Here is a 14,163-nt window from a genome sequence, read left to right as displayed (position 1 = left end):
GACTGCGAGCTGGCGTCCTTCCCCCCGCGTCGCCAGCGCCGCCCAGCGTGCGGCCGAAGCGGCCAGTCGCGGAGGAGGTGTCCCGTCGTCGTCTTCGCAGCCGCTGCCGCGAGCGCAGGAGGAGGAGGAAGGCGGCGGCGACGAAGCCGACGAGGGCGCGACCGGCGGTGGCAACACCCGCTGGCCCAAGTTTCTCCGGTTCTGAGCATCTCGAGTGCTGAGCCTCGCATTTCAACGGACCCCATCCATCTCATCCCATCTCCTCTCACCACGGACCGTATCCAAGCCAATCGTCGTTGTTATCGTACGTAGACTTTTCTTGTTGCGCGCCTCGTTTCTAGGATCCAAGCCGCTTGTCTAGCATCGCTCCCTATCTCCTCGCCTCGCCCCCTCGCTTCCCTCCTTGCTCGCCCATGTCTGCCTTCGCTCGCCCACCTTTATCTGTATTTCTGTCTGTAGTCAGTGTGTCGACCGCGCTCCCGTTTGCTGCGCCAAAGCAAGAAGCCAGAGATTCGAGATGAAGATGGACTGAGCCCTCTCGCCGCCGCGCCTCGTGACGAAAGACGACGTCGAGTCGGTCGGATCTGGCCTGCTATCATTGTGGTGACTCGAGAGCGAGACTTTGATGCGCACCCCGCCGCCCGCCTTTGCGCTCCGCTCGCTGGCCTAGACGGGAGGGTGCTGGCACATGACCCTCGTCCCCCTTGTTTCTGCTGTGGCACTTCGGCGTGGCGTCGTGGTGGAGCATGCATGGGATAGCTAGGATGGTGGCATGATGGACGATGGGCCCAAGGAGCATGACATGGGGCCGGTGTCTTGGTCCGTGCGCGGATTGTCCAGATAGAGGGGCCGGCCGGCCCTGCTGCACGGGCATGCGTTGCTGAGAGGGTTTGTGCGTCACAGTGCTGGGCGTGTGTGCGGCGTCTCTCTACCTTGTGGCTGTTTCTGCGGGCAGGGCAGGCCGGTCTGCTTGACATCGGCGGGGCCTGGCGTCGCTCGAGGATCGGGTTGGGGTCGCTGGCGGGCCTCTGATTCCGGAGAGACCTCTAACCTCGTTGCCTCTCCTGTGTGTGTATGTGTGTGTGTGTCTGCTTGTCTCTGGCTGCTGCGCGGAAGAGCCGGGCAGGGTGAGCGAGGTGGAAAGCTGTCGTCGGTTGGGGAGCCGGGTGAGGCGTAGGCGGCGTAGGCCAGCGACGAATACGTGGATGCCAGCTGCAGGCAGGCAGGCAGGCAGGCAGGCGGGCAGCCCTCGGAGGGAATTAAATTGAATTTTCGACTGGGCCCTCCCCCCTCCACCTCCTGTCTCTCTGTGGGCGGTGGCGTGGCGGCGTGGCGGCGTGGCGGCGTGGCTGCGCTTTTTTGGCTGGCCCGTGGGGCGGGGCGACATGATCTGGCCTGGCGGGCACAGTGCAGGCGATACTCTGTAGGCGGGTTGGGCTGCACCTCGAGCGACCACCTGGCCACCTCTCTCTAGCTCCTTGCTTCTCTCTTGGCCACGACCCGCGTCGACATCTACCGCCGCCACCTTCACCTCGTCATTAGGCACACCGTACCCCCATCCCCGTCCACCGCTGCTCCCACAGCCTACAGCACGTCCCCATCTCCGCACTCGCACTCGCGCACAACCCGCTACCCCTCCTCCTCCTAGAGCCTCTCTTCCCATACACAGAGCACTCCCCCCGCGCTGCATCGACAACAGACCATGTCGTCCTCGCAGCAGCAGAGGGACGCTGCCCCCCCGCAGCCTCCTCTCTCGCCCCGTAGCCCCTTCACAAAGAACCAGGATGCAGACGGCTTCTACGACGAGCACGACGCAGACACCGCAAGCAGGGAACACTTCCGCTCCCTCGCCTCCCAGATGCGCAGGATGAGCGTAAACTCGAGCGCGGTATCCCACTCCGACGACAGCTTCGACATCCCCTCGGTCCCGACCGGATTCAACGCAAACGCCTACGACAACGGCGCTTCCACGCCAAAGCAAGACGCGCCCTCAACCACCGCCGCCCCCCTCGACATTCCCACGCCCGCCGGCAACCCGCTCCAGCCCGCAGGAGGCGCACGCACCGTCGCAAAGAACAACGACATCCCCGACCCGGACCAGGCCTACGGCGAGGACCAGGACAAGGCCACCATCCTCTCGGGCAGCTTCACAAAGGGCGCAGCCGCACCAAACGTCGACTCGGAAAAGCAGCGCCAGATGCAGCGCGCACGCGGCGTCGTCCGCACCTACAGCATGGGCCAGCAGAAGCGCAGGCCCAACAAGATGAACGACGACACCATCATCCGCGCACGCCGCCTCAGCCACGACGCCGTACACGAGGCGCCCCGCCGCTTCATCGTCGACGTCGAGGAGACGATGCGCCTCGTCCTCGAGCAGGAGGACACCGACGGCAACTTCCAGATCTGCATCACCGACAGCGGCCCAAAGGTCCTCTCGCTCGGCACCGCCACCAGCAACGGCTACAAGGGCTTCGACATCCGCGGCACCTATATGCTCTCCAATCTCCTCCAGGAGCTCGCCCTCGCCCGCGAGCACGGCCGCAAGCGCATCGTCCTTGACGAGGCCAGGCTCACCGAGAACCCCGTCGACCGCCTCTCGCGCATGATCAGCCAGAGCTTCTGGCACAACCTCACCCGCCGCATCGACGGCGACGGCCTCGACGCCATCCTCTCGGACCCAAAGAACCGCTCAAAGTCCCAGAACCCGCGCATCTATGTCCCCGCTTCCGAGACCGAGATGCTCGACTACTACCGCAAGGTCGCACACGACCGCCCCTCGCTCAACCTCTCGGTAGAGGCCCTGCCCCCCACCATCACCCCCGAGTTCACCCGCGACCTCAACGACAGGCCCGGCCTCCTCGCCCTCGCCATGCGCGACGACATCGACCCCTCGACCGGCGAAAAGCGCGGCCTCAAGGGCATCCCCTTCGTCGTGCCCGGCGCTCGCTTCAACGAGCTCTATAATTGGGACTCGTATTTTATCGCCCTAGGCCTCGTTGTCGACAACCTCGTCGACCTGGCCAAGGGCATCGTCGACCACTTTATCTTTGAGATCAAGCACTACGGCAAGATCCTCAACGGCAACCGCACCTACTACCTGATGCGCGCCCAGCCGCCGTTCCTGACCGACCTGGCGCTGCAGGTCTACTCGCGCCTCGACCCGGCCGACGATGCCGAGAACAAGGAGTGGCTACGCTCGGCCATCCGCGCCGCCATCAAAGAGTACCACACCGTGTGGATGAGCGAGCCGCGGTACGACGCCAAGACGCAGCTGTCGCGCTACCGCCCCGAGGGCCTCGGCGTGCCGCCCGAGACCGAGGCGTCGCACTTTACCCACGTCCTCCGTCCCTATGCCGAGAAGCACGGCTGCAGCGTCAACGAGTTCACCCGCAAGTACAACTTTGGCGAGGTCAAGGAGCCCGAGCTCGACCTCTACTTTATGCACGACCGCGCCGTCCGCGAGAGCGGCCACGACACGACCTACCGCTTCGAGAAGCGCTGCGCCGACCTGGCCACCATCGACCTCAACGCCCTGCTGTACAAGTACGAGGTCGACATCGCCACGGCCATCCGCGAGGTGTTTGACGACAGCCTCGAACTGGTCGACGACTTTACCCTCAACGGGCCGCTGCCGCCCTCGATGGCGGCGTCGGCGCCCGCCGGCGGCAAGCCCTCGCGCTCGACCGAGACGCCCCAGACGAGCGCCGAGTGGTTCGCCCGCGCCGCGCACCGCAAGGCCCAGGTGGACCGCTACTGCTGGAACGACGGCATGGGCCTCTACTACGACTACGACACCCGCACCGAGGAGCAGAGCGTGTACGAGAGCGTCACCGCCTTCTGGGCCATGTGGGCGGGCATGGCCAGCGAGGACCAGGCGGCCAAGCTCGTCCACCGCTCCCTCAAGCGCTTCGAGGTCCAGGGCGGCCTCGTCTCCGGCACAGAGGACTCGCGCGGCAAGATCTCCCTCGACCGTCCCAACCGCCAGTGGGACTATCCGTATGCGTGGCCGCCGCACAATGTGCTGGCGTGGGTCGGGCTGGAGCGGTACGGCTACCTCGAGGAGGCGCGGCGGCTGGCATACCGCTGGCTGTACATGATGACGGTGGCGTTTGTCGACTTTAACGGCACGGTGCCCGAGAAGTGAGTGCAGGCGTGGCCGCCAAAGAGGCCGGCGGACTGGGGTTGCTGACCTGCGGCCCATCTTGCCTGCCATTTTCAATCCCTCCCTGCCCCCAGGTTCGACGCCGTCAATCTGAGCCACATGGTCGACGCCGAGTACGGCAACCAGGGGCTCGACTTTGCGTTTGTGCCCAAGGAGGGCTTCGGGTGAGTTGGCTGGGGCTGGACGAGGGGCTGAATCGGGTGTCGTGTGTGCGCCGACGGTGGAGCTGACACCCTTCGGATCCGCCCTTTCGCCCCGTCATCTGACCCGACCGACAGATGGATGAATGCGAGCTACCAGGTGGGCCTGACGTTCCTCACGACGCACCAGAGGCGCGCCGTGGCGGCGCTGCAGCACCCGGACGACTTTTACGGCGTTCGGAGGTGATGCGCAGGGAGAGAGACGAGCTAGGGAGGATCAAGGAGGTCGTCGAAGATGAAGGAAAGACTACATGGCAGCAGCGTCGTTCGCCAGAGCCTACCGTGCCGTGCCCGCACCGACCCGAATCGAAGAACCGAACCAAGGAATCAAACCAGGAAGTCCTGGACCTCGCGACACGACTGGCCGGGCTCATGTGTGCATGTGGGGCGGTGGAGATCAGGGATCATTCAAGGTTGCGTCGGAAGCAAGGCGTGAAGGTACCGGTCCGACGGCGATGGCGACGGCGATGGCGACGGCGACGGGACCGGTACCGGGTGGGTGGGTTGGTTGATTGCCGAATGCCGTAGGTATGTACCGGTCAGTACGTACATTCCAGCGGAACCTGTCTACCTGTCTCTCTGTCGATCTTGGCCTCGTTCGGAGGACCCTAACGCCGCACCCGCACCCGCACCGCACCCGCACCGCACCGCACCGCATCGTATCGGACCGGATCGGATGGAAGAGCCATGCCCTCAGGGCGCGCTTGCTGGCTTGCTTGCCTGCCTGAGTCTCCATGGAGGGGGCGCAAAGCATCGCGTTGCGTGGCGTGGCGTGGATGTGCATGGAAGGACGCAATGGAAGGAAGGAAGGCTTAACGCCGATTCCCCGGGGGGCCGGGGCGGGGGTGTCGCTGCAACGTACAGTACTGCCACCTGCCAGTCCAGGCCAGGCCAGGCCAGGTCAGGCTGGTATGACACGGCGCTCCGCTCGTCGTGTCACGCTGCACGCATGCCTGGCTGCACGCCTGATTGCTTGCTTCCTCCACAGTAGCCTGCAACGAGGCAAAGAAGAGGGGTACACCGTTGCTCTGTCGCCGTTGCGAGCCGAAACGGCGCTGAAGGAAAGGCCGGCCTTGTCGTCGTTGGAATGACCACCAAGCAGATGATGGACACCTGTGAGCTCCCAAGATGTGGTGCGGGTTGGGTCACGAGCGAGAGGCGAAGATCCAAAAGCCGTTTGGGTACGCCAGGGCAGGCTAGGGCAAGGCAAAGGTGCCTGAAACACGCACACCGAGATCCGCCCCGCGCCCGAATAGAAGCTGCTGCTGCTGCTTGCTTTGGCTGAAATTGGCGGCGCTCGGCACAGAGACGCAGCGGGCGGGCTGGCGCTGGGCGCCGGGTTCTAGCCGCAGGCCGCGTCCCATGATGTAAGAGAAAGCGGCAACGAAGGACGGGGGAAGCCCGCCGGCCTGGCCTGGCCAGCCGGCCTGACCGTGGTGTCGATCTGGGTAAACCTGAAATTTGAGCTTGCCCGCTTCTCCTAGCCTATCCAACCGTCCGCCGCCGCGCCGTCCGTTGGCCGTCCCTCCGTCCGTCGGTCGTCGAAGGGGGGGGGGAGTGTAACGTGAAAAGGCCGGCAGACGTGGCAGGCACCGCATCGCCTGATCCTGTCGATCCTCTAACCGCCATTTCCTTGTCTTTTCTCCACCACCACCACCACCGACGATACCCCTCGCTCGCCCTCCCTTCACTCCAACCCGCAACGAGATATCCAGCCCGACATGGTGCAGTTCTACGACCTCAAGGCGCTCAAGCCCAACGAAGAGACCTACACCTTTGACCAGCTCAAGGGCAAGGTTGTCCTGATTGTCAACACGGCGTCAAAGTGAGTCGCCCCCCCCCCCTCTCTCCCCCCTGGGGCGCCGTTGTCGAGCAGCCCAGGTTAAGGCAAGCCAACGTAGTCGGATCTGACACCGACTTGTCGCCCCCTCCCCCCCTCGTCGCGATGGCCCAGGTGCGGATACACGCCCCAGTTTGCTGAGCTCGAGGAGCTCAACAAAAAGTACGCCGACCAGGGCCTCGTGGTGCTCGGATTCCCGTCCAACCAGTTTGCATCCCAAGATCCGGGAAACAATGACGAGATTGTCACCTTCTGCCAGAGGGTACGTTGCCCCTCCCTGCCCTGCCCTGCCCTGCCCTGCCCTCCCCTCTCTCCCTTCTTTCGTGTTGCCCCAACTCACGTCCCTCTCCTCTCCCTCTCCTTGACCGTATTCGACGTGCGCGCAGAACTACGGCGTCTCGTTCCCAATGATGGCCAAGTCGGACGTCAACGGGAGCAACACCAACGAGGTGTTTAGCTTCCTCAAGTCGGCCAAGAAGGGCATCCTGGGCACCGAGATGATCAAGTGGAACTTTACCAAGTTCCTCGTCGACAAGCAGGGCAACGTCGTCGAGCGCTACGGCTCCAACACCAAGCCCAGCGCCATTGCCGAGACCATCGAGAAGCTCCTCAAGCAGTGAGACCAGAGGGCCGGCTGGGGGCGAGGAACTTGACCGCCCCATTTCCCCCCGAGCGAACGAGCGAACGTGGGACAGGGATGATGTGAGGAGGCGGCTGGCGGCGGAATGTGTTCGTTTGGACCCGTTGAGCTCCGGCGCAATGCATCTGTATTCTTGCTGTGCACGAACGACTGGTGTGGCCCGGACCCAAGAGTCCCGCCTGACCTTGGCAGGACGCCGTGAGCGGGAAGAAACGGCTACAGCCATGATGGTCCGTCGTTGCCTGGCCTGACTGCCTTACCTGGCGGGACGGGCCGAGGTGGGCCGATTTTCAACGCCAAGCAGCGGGCCCAACCTCCACTTCTTTTTTCTTCTCACCTTGGCCCACCTGGCCCACCCGCCCAACCCGCCTTGGTCCAAGCAAGGCCATGGACGGAACCTGTAAACCAACCCTCGCCTGTCGCCCCTGTCCGGCAGCAAGGAGATGCGACGCCAACACAGAAGACCACAGCATGGCTCTGCAGCTGCGTGGCAGCCCAGCAGGAACGAAAGATCGACGCCGGTATGGCGACGGAGATATGCTGGTTGCAAGACGGGATGCTGCTGCTGCCGCAGCTCGATGCGACAATGACATGACACGGACGGGGGACACAAATCTGCCTCTACCCCGCACTTCAGGCCTGGACCGACATCTTCTCGACGCCATTGGTGACGGCCTCGGCCGCCTTGTCGCCGTTGGCCTTGCCCTCGCCCCGGTCCTGATCGTCGCCGTCGCCATCGTCGTCGCCGCCGTCCTCGTCGTCCGACTGTCGGCCCTGCTCCCAGTCCTTGGTAAAGTATTGCTGCATGTCGAACTGTCGTCGTCAAAGGGGGAAATTGAAAGGAGCGCAAAGGAAGCCGTGCGGCGTCAGTCGACCACGAATCCAAGAGAGGGTGGGGGGGCCGCACGAAGGGGGGCCTCGGCAACCACTCACCTCTCCGTCCCCGTCGCCGTCCTCGTCGTCGACAAACATGTCCGGGTTGAGGGTAAACATTTCCCTTCCGCTGAGGCCCGCCATCTTGTTGGCCTGCGCCTGCGCCGCCTTCTTGGCCTTGAGCATGTCCTCCTCGGCCGCCTTTTTGTCCACCCGCTCCTTTTTCCACTTGGAAAACGTCTCGGCCGTCACCGGCGTCAGGTTCGACCCCAGCTTGTGCCGCTCCGTCTCGAGGAAGTCTTCGAGCGAAATCTCGTTGGCCTTTTCCAGCTCCTCGAGCTCCTTCTTCTGCGACTTGAGAACTGAGCGGCAGCGGCGGAATTCGGTAGAGCAGCGTTTTGCTCCAAAGCGGGGGCACCGTCAGCTCCACGAACGCAGTCCTGCATGGAAGCAGACGGGCAACCGGGCGCCGCGGACCTCCCTCGACCGCACTCACCGAAACCTGGCGGCAGCCGGTGCCGGTACATGCACTTTTCGCCGCCGTTGGGGCACTCCCAGAACCATCCGTACTTGCCGTCCTCGACGGCCTGGAGGAAGAACTTGCACACCTTGTCGGTGGTGCTCTTTGGGTTGCCGTGCTTGCTCATGACGACCTGGCCCAGCTTCTCGAGGTCCCACTTGTCCATCGTGTCGTTCTTCTTGGCGTCGTCGCCCGCCTCTCTCGTGTCCGTGTACAGGTCCTTTTTCTCGACCTTGCGCCCGGCGTCGAGCGAGTGCCCGTACTTGCAGCGCGAGCCCTTGTCGCACTTGCCCGCCTTCCAAAAGGCGCAGGTGACAGTCTTGGGGTCGACGCCGAACGGCACCTTTGGCTGCACAATGGAAAACATGGGGTCGCTCGCCAGCAGCTTCGCCGCCTCGGCCGCCGCCTTTTTCTCGGCCTGCTTTTGCTTCTCCTTTGCCAGCTGCTCTTTCGACTTGCCCGCCTGCTGCTGCTGCTGCTGGATCATCTGCACCTGCTTCTGCGCCTTGCCTCCCTTTTTGTTCTTCATGCCGAACGTCTGCGGGGGCGAATCAGGTAGAGGCGGAGGAGGGGGAGCATCAGCAGGCCTGCGCACGGAGAGGCATGGCTGGACAAGATGAGCACAGTGAAGACCCGCGACAACGCACCTTGTCAACGACGACCTTCTGGCCGCCGCCCTGGGCCTTCTTTGGTGGCATCTTGGGCGGGCCTGCTATATATGGGTTGGCGGAGCGGTTGGTCTGGCGAGCGCCGGCGGGCCAAGAAGCAGCGGGGCACAGTCTTCGTGCGGTCAGAGCCCCGTTTGCGTGTGTACGCTTGGAGGTGCGGTCGGGTCGTGTGGCGAGAGGTGGCCAAGCTCAAAAGTCCGTCGGTCAGTCGAGCTAGCTATGGCGCTGTGGCTGTGGCGGTGCTCAAGGTGCTGTGCTGTTCAGTCGCAGTGCAGGTGACGAGAGGGCCAGGAAGAAGCAGTGTGGCGGTCGGAATGATGATGACGGTGGTGGTGGTGATGGTGGCGAGGACGAGGTGGGTCGGAAGCATCATCGTGCGCTGCCCTGCCCTGACAAGCCGGGAGCAGCGGGCCATGATCACGAGGAGGGCGCTCGCTCGCTCGCTGTCTCTTCGCCGCTGATTTTTTGGAAGCGGGTCGAAGCATTCAAATGGCACTACAAAATCGGCGCGGGCGGTTGACTTGAAAAATTTTCGTGGGCCATTACAGATGCCGCCCACTCACTTCAACCCTCGAGGCCCGTCACCGTGCAGCGCCCCGCTGCCGTGCGGCATGATCACCTCCAAGGCGCGACCCAACTATCAGTCTGTGACGACTGTCCCTTCGCTGCCACCTCTCCCGGCTTCGCCATCCACCCCCGCACCCTCGCCATCGCCGACATGGCTCTGCATCGCCGTCTCCGGTCCGAGCCGTCCCACTACATCGCCAAGCCGCTTTGCAGTTCGCGCCGTCTGCGCTCGGCCTCTACCAGCGCCCTCTTCAAGGTCATGATGTCCCAGGGCGTGTCTTCCGGTCCATAGGGCTCCACCGGGCGCCGATAGGTGATGGCGCGGAGGGCGAGGCAGTCGGCCCCGCTGCGCTCGACCTCGCTCCTGTAGAGCGGGAAGACGACGCCGAGCTCCCAGTTGGACGTCGACATGGTCGGTGCCGTCTGCCTGCCGCTGATGGTGCCGTGCGCCGCCTTCGTAAAGTTGGAGCTGCCCAAGTACGTCCAGCCGATGGGCCGTTCTGCCGTGCTGCTGCCGCCGCTACCGCCGCCGGCGCTGCCGCTGCTTCGGGCCGTCGAAGAGCCTGCGCTGCTGCCACCCTCCTTGAGCGTTTGTCCATCGCGGAAGGCTTGGTCGATAACATCCTGTGCCGACGGCAAGAAGGCGAGCAACGATTTGGCGTGCATGAGCAGCTCGCCGCGCCGACTGCGCGGCTGGTGGTAGAGTGCCTTGAACTCGGACGCGGCCCATGTATCCGCCTTGCCAAAGAACGTCCCGCCGCCTGCGATGCCGGATGCCGAGCCCTCCTCGACGTAGCGCTGCGTGGGGAACAGGATCTTGATAGGCGGCAAGGCCTGCTTGGCATCCTGCGTGCTGAGCGGCAGGACACCTCGCGGGTCGATGCCCGAGGCGATCAGCTCGAACTGGTGGAGCCACTTTCGGTTGTACGTTGCCAGCGATGAGCCCTGCGCTTCGATCAGGACGCCTCCCTTCTCCAGAGGCAAGCCCAGATCTCTGACGACCTTGCCGAGCCTGCTCAGGCCTTGGACCTCCATCGAGTCCCAGCCCGCGAGGGGACCCGACTGGGGCCAGCTTGCGACGATCCTTGCAGCCGCCTTGGAGAAGTCGGTGCGAGCGAGCGTGGTCCAGATCGGGTGGCTCTGCGGTAGGACGCCGAAGCTGCGAAGGACGCGGCCGAGCTGATCCTCGAAGTCGTTGGTCGATGGCCGCCCCGCGGTCGGCGGTGCTTCCGCTCGCGCTCCGACCGAGCGCAGCGGAAAGTCTTGGATGAAGGCGGTGTTCTCGCTCGTCTCCCAGTCCATGGCGTTGAGGTTCGCGGAGAGGATGGCGACGCGGACGAAGTCGGCGTGCTCGAGCACAAGGAGCTTGACATGCTGTGTCAGGGGACCTCCCTTTGGAAGCCGCGGCACGGCCCAGGTCCAGCCCGGGATATCCAGGCTACCAGGGATGCGACTGATTGGATAAAGACCTGAGGGCACGGGTCTGGCGAAGGAGCGTTCATTGATGGGCGGAGGATCGTAGATGAGGGTGGCGCTGATGTCGCGCGGAAAGTGGGCCTGCAGCCAGTCAATGTGCAGGTCATAGGTGGACATGACGACGCTCCTCAGCCCGCGAGCCGCCGAGGGCGTCGCCGGCAGAAGCAATGAGTCGAAGGTACAGCCCCTCAAGCCGGCGACGGCGTGCTCATTGTAAGAGACTTTGACGGTGCCGTGCCAGAAACGGTCGTCGGGACGGATCGACTCGGTTCGAGAGCCTGTGGGCGCGGTTGTGGGGAGGGACGCGGCTGATGAGGAGGAGGCTGTAGCCTGGCCATCGCTGTGCGAGACCTTGATGGCCTTGTTTTGGGTTTTCTTGTCGTCCTCGGAGCTGGAGGCGTTGCCCTCTGCGCGACGGCGCTTGCGGTTGCGCTCGCGCCTATCGCGCTCCATCTGCGCGCGGTCGAGGGCGACGAGAAAGGACTGCGGGGGCGCCGGGAGGGTCGATGCTGTGGAATCCTTCGACGACGATGCGGTGTTGCTCGACGATGCTGCGGCAGTGGGGGGTTGTGATGCTGTGGTGAGGGTGGGTTTGGCCGTGGTGGTCGGATGGGTGCGCGACGGGGGCGGGTCCCTCTCGGATTCGGATGCAGTTTCGTCGTCGTCCGAGATGACGATGGGATCGTTGGGCGACATTGCGATTTGGGTCAGGGTATAGTGCGGGTGAGCGGGAAGGTTGGGACGGACGACGAGGAAGGCGGAACGAAGGGCGAGCAGGCGGGCGGTGGGGGTTCAAGCAAGAGGCTGGCGGCCAAGGCGAGCGCGTGTTGGTGGGTGCGGGTGCCAGAGACGGGCCAAAGAGGGCGCCTGCTAAAAAGGTGTTGGTGTGGAGGCACAACCAAGCAAGATGGCGCAGCAGACAGCCAGAGAGGCCAGCCAGCCAGCCAGCCAGCCAGCCAGCCAACTTCAGCCGGCCACGCACCCTAGCCTACTCTTTTTCCCGGAAAGAAGAGAAATTCGGAACTCGGAAAGCGCAACTCGCCCGCCCACCCGCCTCCACAGACGGAAAAGTCCAAAGCTCCACCGCCGGGCCACCGGATCCCAGCAGCAGCAGCAGCAGCAGCAGAACCTTTCTTCCCTCCCTCCTCGATCCCGCATCGACCACCATGACCGCCGACCATCGAGGGCAACAAGACCGCCAGCCCGACCACCTGTCGCGCTGGTTCGCGCAGCACGGGATACATCTCCATCCCGATGTCCATGTCAGACGAGGTCAGTGAACCCCACCGCACCGCACCGCACCGCACCGCACCGCACCCATCTGACCCCGCCCAGCCTGGTCCCTAGCTCACCGCTCCCTGCCCTCATTCCCCTTCCATAGACCCACAAACCGGCCTCGGCCTCTACGCCACCGCCCCACTCCCGGAACCAACACAGATACTAAGCGTACCAGCGCGCATGTGCATCTCCTCGCCCAGCGCCCGGTCGGCCATCGGCCGCGTCTTTGGATCCACCGATTCCCCCGCACTGTCCCACGACAAGTGGGCCATCTTCTACATCTTCCTCGTCCGTCTCCTCTTGCTCCACGTCGACAGCGCCGACGGGGCCTCGCATGACGATGCGGCGCATCGAGGCGACCTGCACGACCACATCGGCTACGTGCGTTCCCTGCCTCGATCCGTCCCCATCCCGCTACTCTTCCGACGTCGCGAGCTGGACCTGCTCGCTGCAACGCCGCTCCACGGCGCCACCCTGGACAAGCTCCGCCAGACAGACGAGGAGCACGACACAATCCTCAAATGGCTGCATGGCTGGCGTACCTCCGTCCAGCCCGGCTCGACGGGTAGCGCCATCCTCGACGGCCTTGACCGTCTCGTCGACCGCGCCGCCACGCTGAGCCTGTACCGCTGGTCGAATGCAGTGTCCCTCTCGCGCGCATTCCCACCCACGCTCCTCCCTTCCCTCTCGCCCGACGACGGACCGGTACTCATACCCGCCCTCGACCTGCCCAACCACGCCCGGTCCATGCCCGTCACATGGTCCGCTCAACCCGCATCCCCTCCCTGCACCGGCCCCGACAACGGCGACGCAGGTGATGCCAGAGTGGTGTTCACCACTCGCTACCCCATCGCCGCAACGTCCGAGGTGCTCAACAACTACGGACCCAAGAGCAACGAGGAGCTGCTTGGATCCTACGCCTTTGTCCTACCGGGAGGGCAGGACGATTTCCTCACGCTCAAGCTCGGACAGCGGCAGGGCGACGCCGGCGAGGAGGGGGCGGAGGGTGAGGCCAAGCGGCATCAACTGGAAGCGGGCACGTACCGGTGGCTACGGAGCAGCTCTGCGCCTCCACCCGGCTTGATCGACGAGGTCCGAGCTAGGATCCAACTCGCCGCTCCTGATCCCGCTCCTCGCTCGTCTTCGCCCCCGCAGAAATTCGAAGATGACGAGAGGGAGAGGGAGAGGGAGGTGGAAGAGCTGGAACTCCATGGCGAAACGCTAGAGACGCTCGAGGTGCTGCTGGTGCAGAAACGCAAGTCGTTTCGAACCATCCAGGCCCAGATCGAGGAGATGCTCGTGCGCATTCCACCTCAGGAGACCGGGGAGGAGGAGGAGGGGGAGGCGGATGAGGATGCGCCCGTACGGAGGAAGGTGTGGGATATGGTTGACGTCTATCGACAGGGTACGTCCCTGCCCCGTCTTCCCCCCTTCCGATCTTCGCTGCTCGCCCGCGAATAAAGTATCGACTCCCCATCCTCTCCCTCCTCTGCGATCCCCCCCCCCCCCCCCTCTCAGGTCAACTGACGATCCTCAACCAGGCCATCAAATGGACCCGCTCCCAGCTCGAAATCGTAGCTGACAAACTCGACCAGCTCGACCCTGCTCCCAACTCCGACGACGACGACGACGACGACGACGACGACGACGAGATGCAGGGTGCCTGAGACGCAGCAAGACTTTCTTGGATTATCGCCGACTAGAAGCTAGAAGAGACGGATCTTCGTCGATCAGGAATGAGTAGCAAACGGGGAATCATGGCAGCGGGCGAGAGAGAGAGAGAGAGAGAGAGAGAGAGAGAGAGAGAGAGAGAGGAGAGGAGAGGAGGAGGAGAGAGAGAGAGAGAGACGAGACGAGAGAGGACGGGACGGGACGGACGACGACGTACGTACGACGTACGTACGTACGGTACGGTACGGGTACGGGACCGGTACGGACG

General features: G+C 64.1%; 7 protein-coding genes across 7 annotated transcripts in view; 4 read left to right on the top strand and 3 right to left on the bottom strand.

The window, feature by feature from the left end:
* Positions 1-205, top strand: part of PFL1_01062 (uncharacterized protein) — a gene marked incomplete at both ends in the record, with an annotated part of 4,866 nt that extends 4,661 nt beyond the window's left edge. Inside the window, one exon of the mRNA XM_007878562.1 lies at positions 47-205. Coding sequence (XP_007876753.1) covers positions 47-205 — 159 coding nt within the window. The remainder of the gene's footprint in view (positions 1-46) is intronic.
* A 1,497-nt stretch (positions 206-1,702) lies between these two features.
* Positions 1,703-4,549, top strand: PFL1_01061 (uncharacterized protein; the record flags this gene model as incomplete). The annotated part of the gene is made up of 3 exons (XM_007878561.1): positions 1,703-4,140; positions 4,237-4,326; positions 4,441-4,549. The coding sequence occupies 3 exons, from the start codon at positions 1,703-1,705 to the stop codon at positions 4,547-4,549; spliced, it is 2,637 nt and encodes an 878-aa protein (XP_007876752.1).
* A 1,534-nt stretch (positions 4,550-6,083) lies between these two features.
* PFL1_01060 (uncharacterized protein) lies at positions 6,084-6,822 on the top strand (the record flags this gene model as incomplete). Its single annotated transcript, XM_007878560.1, has 3 exons — positions 6,084-6,187; positions 6,317-6,464; positions 6,589-6,822. 3 exons carry the CDS (start codon positions 6,084-6,086, stop codon positions 6,820-6,822), a joined length of 486 nt encoding a protein of 161 aa, XP_007876751.1.
* Positions 6,823-7,475: 653 nt separating this feature from the next.
* On the bottom strand, positions 7,476-8,933 carry PFL1_01059 (uncharacterized protein; the record flags this gene model as incomplete). The annotated part of the gene is made up of 4 exons (XM_007878559.1): positions 7,476-7,655; positions 7,776-8,077; positions 8,212-8,773; positions 8,883-8,933. 4 exons carry the CDS (start codon positions 8,931-8,933, stop codon positions 7,476-7,478), a joined length of 1,095 nt encoding a protein of 364 aa, XP_007876750.1.
* A 726-nt stretch (positions 8,934-9,659) lies between these two features.
* Positions 9,660-11,642, bottom strand: PFL1_01058 (uncharacterized protein; the record flags this gene model as incomplete). The annotated part of the gene is made up of 1 exon (XM_007878558.1): positions 9,660-11,642. The coding sequence occupies one exon, from the start codon at positions 11,640-11,642 to the stop codon at positions 9,660-9,662; it is 1,983 nt and encodes a 660-aa protein (XP_007876749.1).
* A 470-nt stretch (positions 11,643-12,112) lies between these two features.
* PFL1_01057 (uncharacterized protein) lies at positions 12,113-13,891 on the top strand (the record flags this gene model as incomplete). Its single annotated transcript, XM_007878557.1, has 3 exons — positions 12,113-12,218; positions 12,328-13,629; positions 13,743-13,891. 3 exons carry the CDS (start codon positions 12,113-12,115, stop codon positions 13,889-13,891), a joined length of 1,557 nt encoding a protein of 518 aa, XP_007876748.1.
* Positions 13,892-13,930: 39 nt separating this feature from the next.
* Positions 13,931-14,163, bottom strand: part of PFL1_01056 (uncharacterized protein) — a gene marked incomplete at both ends in the record, with an annotated part of 2,552 nt that continues 2,319 nt past the window's right edge. The window contains one exon of the mRNA XM_007878556.1: positions 13,931-13,945. Within this exon, the coding sequence (XP_007876747.1) occupies positions 13,931-13,945 (15 nt within the window). The remainder of the gene's footprint in view (positions 13,946-14,163) is intronic.

This window comes from Pseudozyma flocculosa (genome assembly GCF_000417875.1).
Source record: "Pseudozyma flocculosa PF-1 unplaced genomic scaffold scaffold00002, whole genome shotgun sequence".
In the NCBI taxonomy this organism is placed as follows: domain Eukaryota; kingdom Fungi; phylum Basidiomycota; class Ustilaginomycetes; order Ustilaginales; family Ustilaginaceae; genus Pseudozyma; species Pseudozyma flocculosa.
This window is presented reverse-complemented; position numbering and strand designations above follow the sequence as displayed.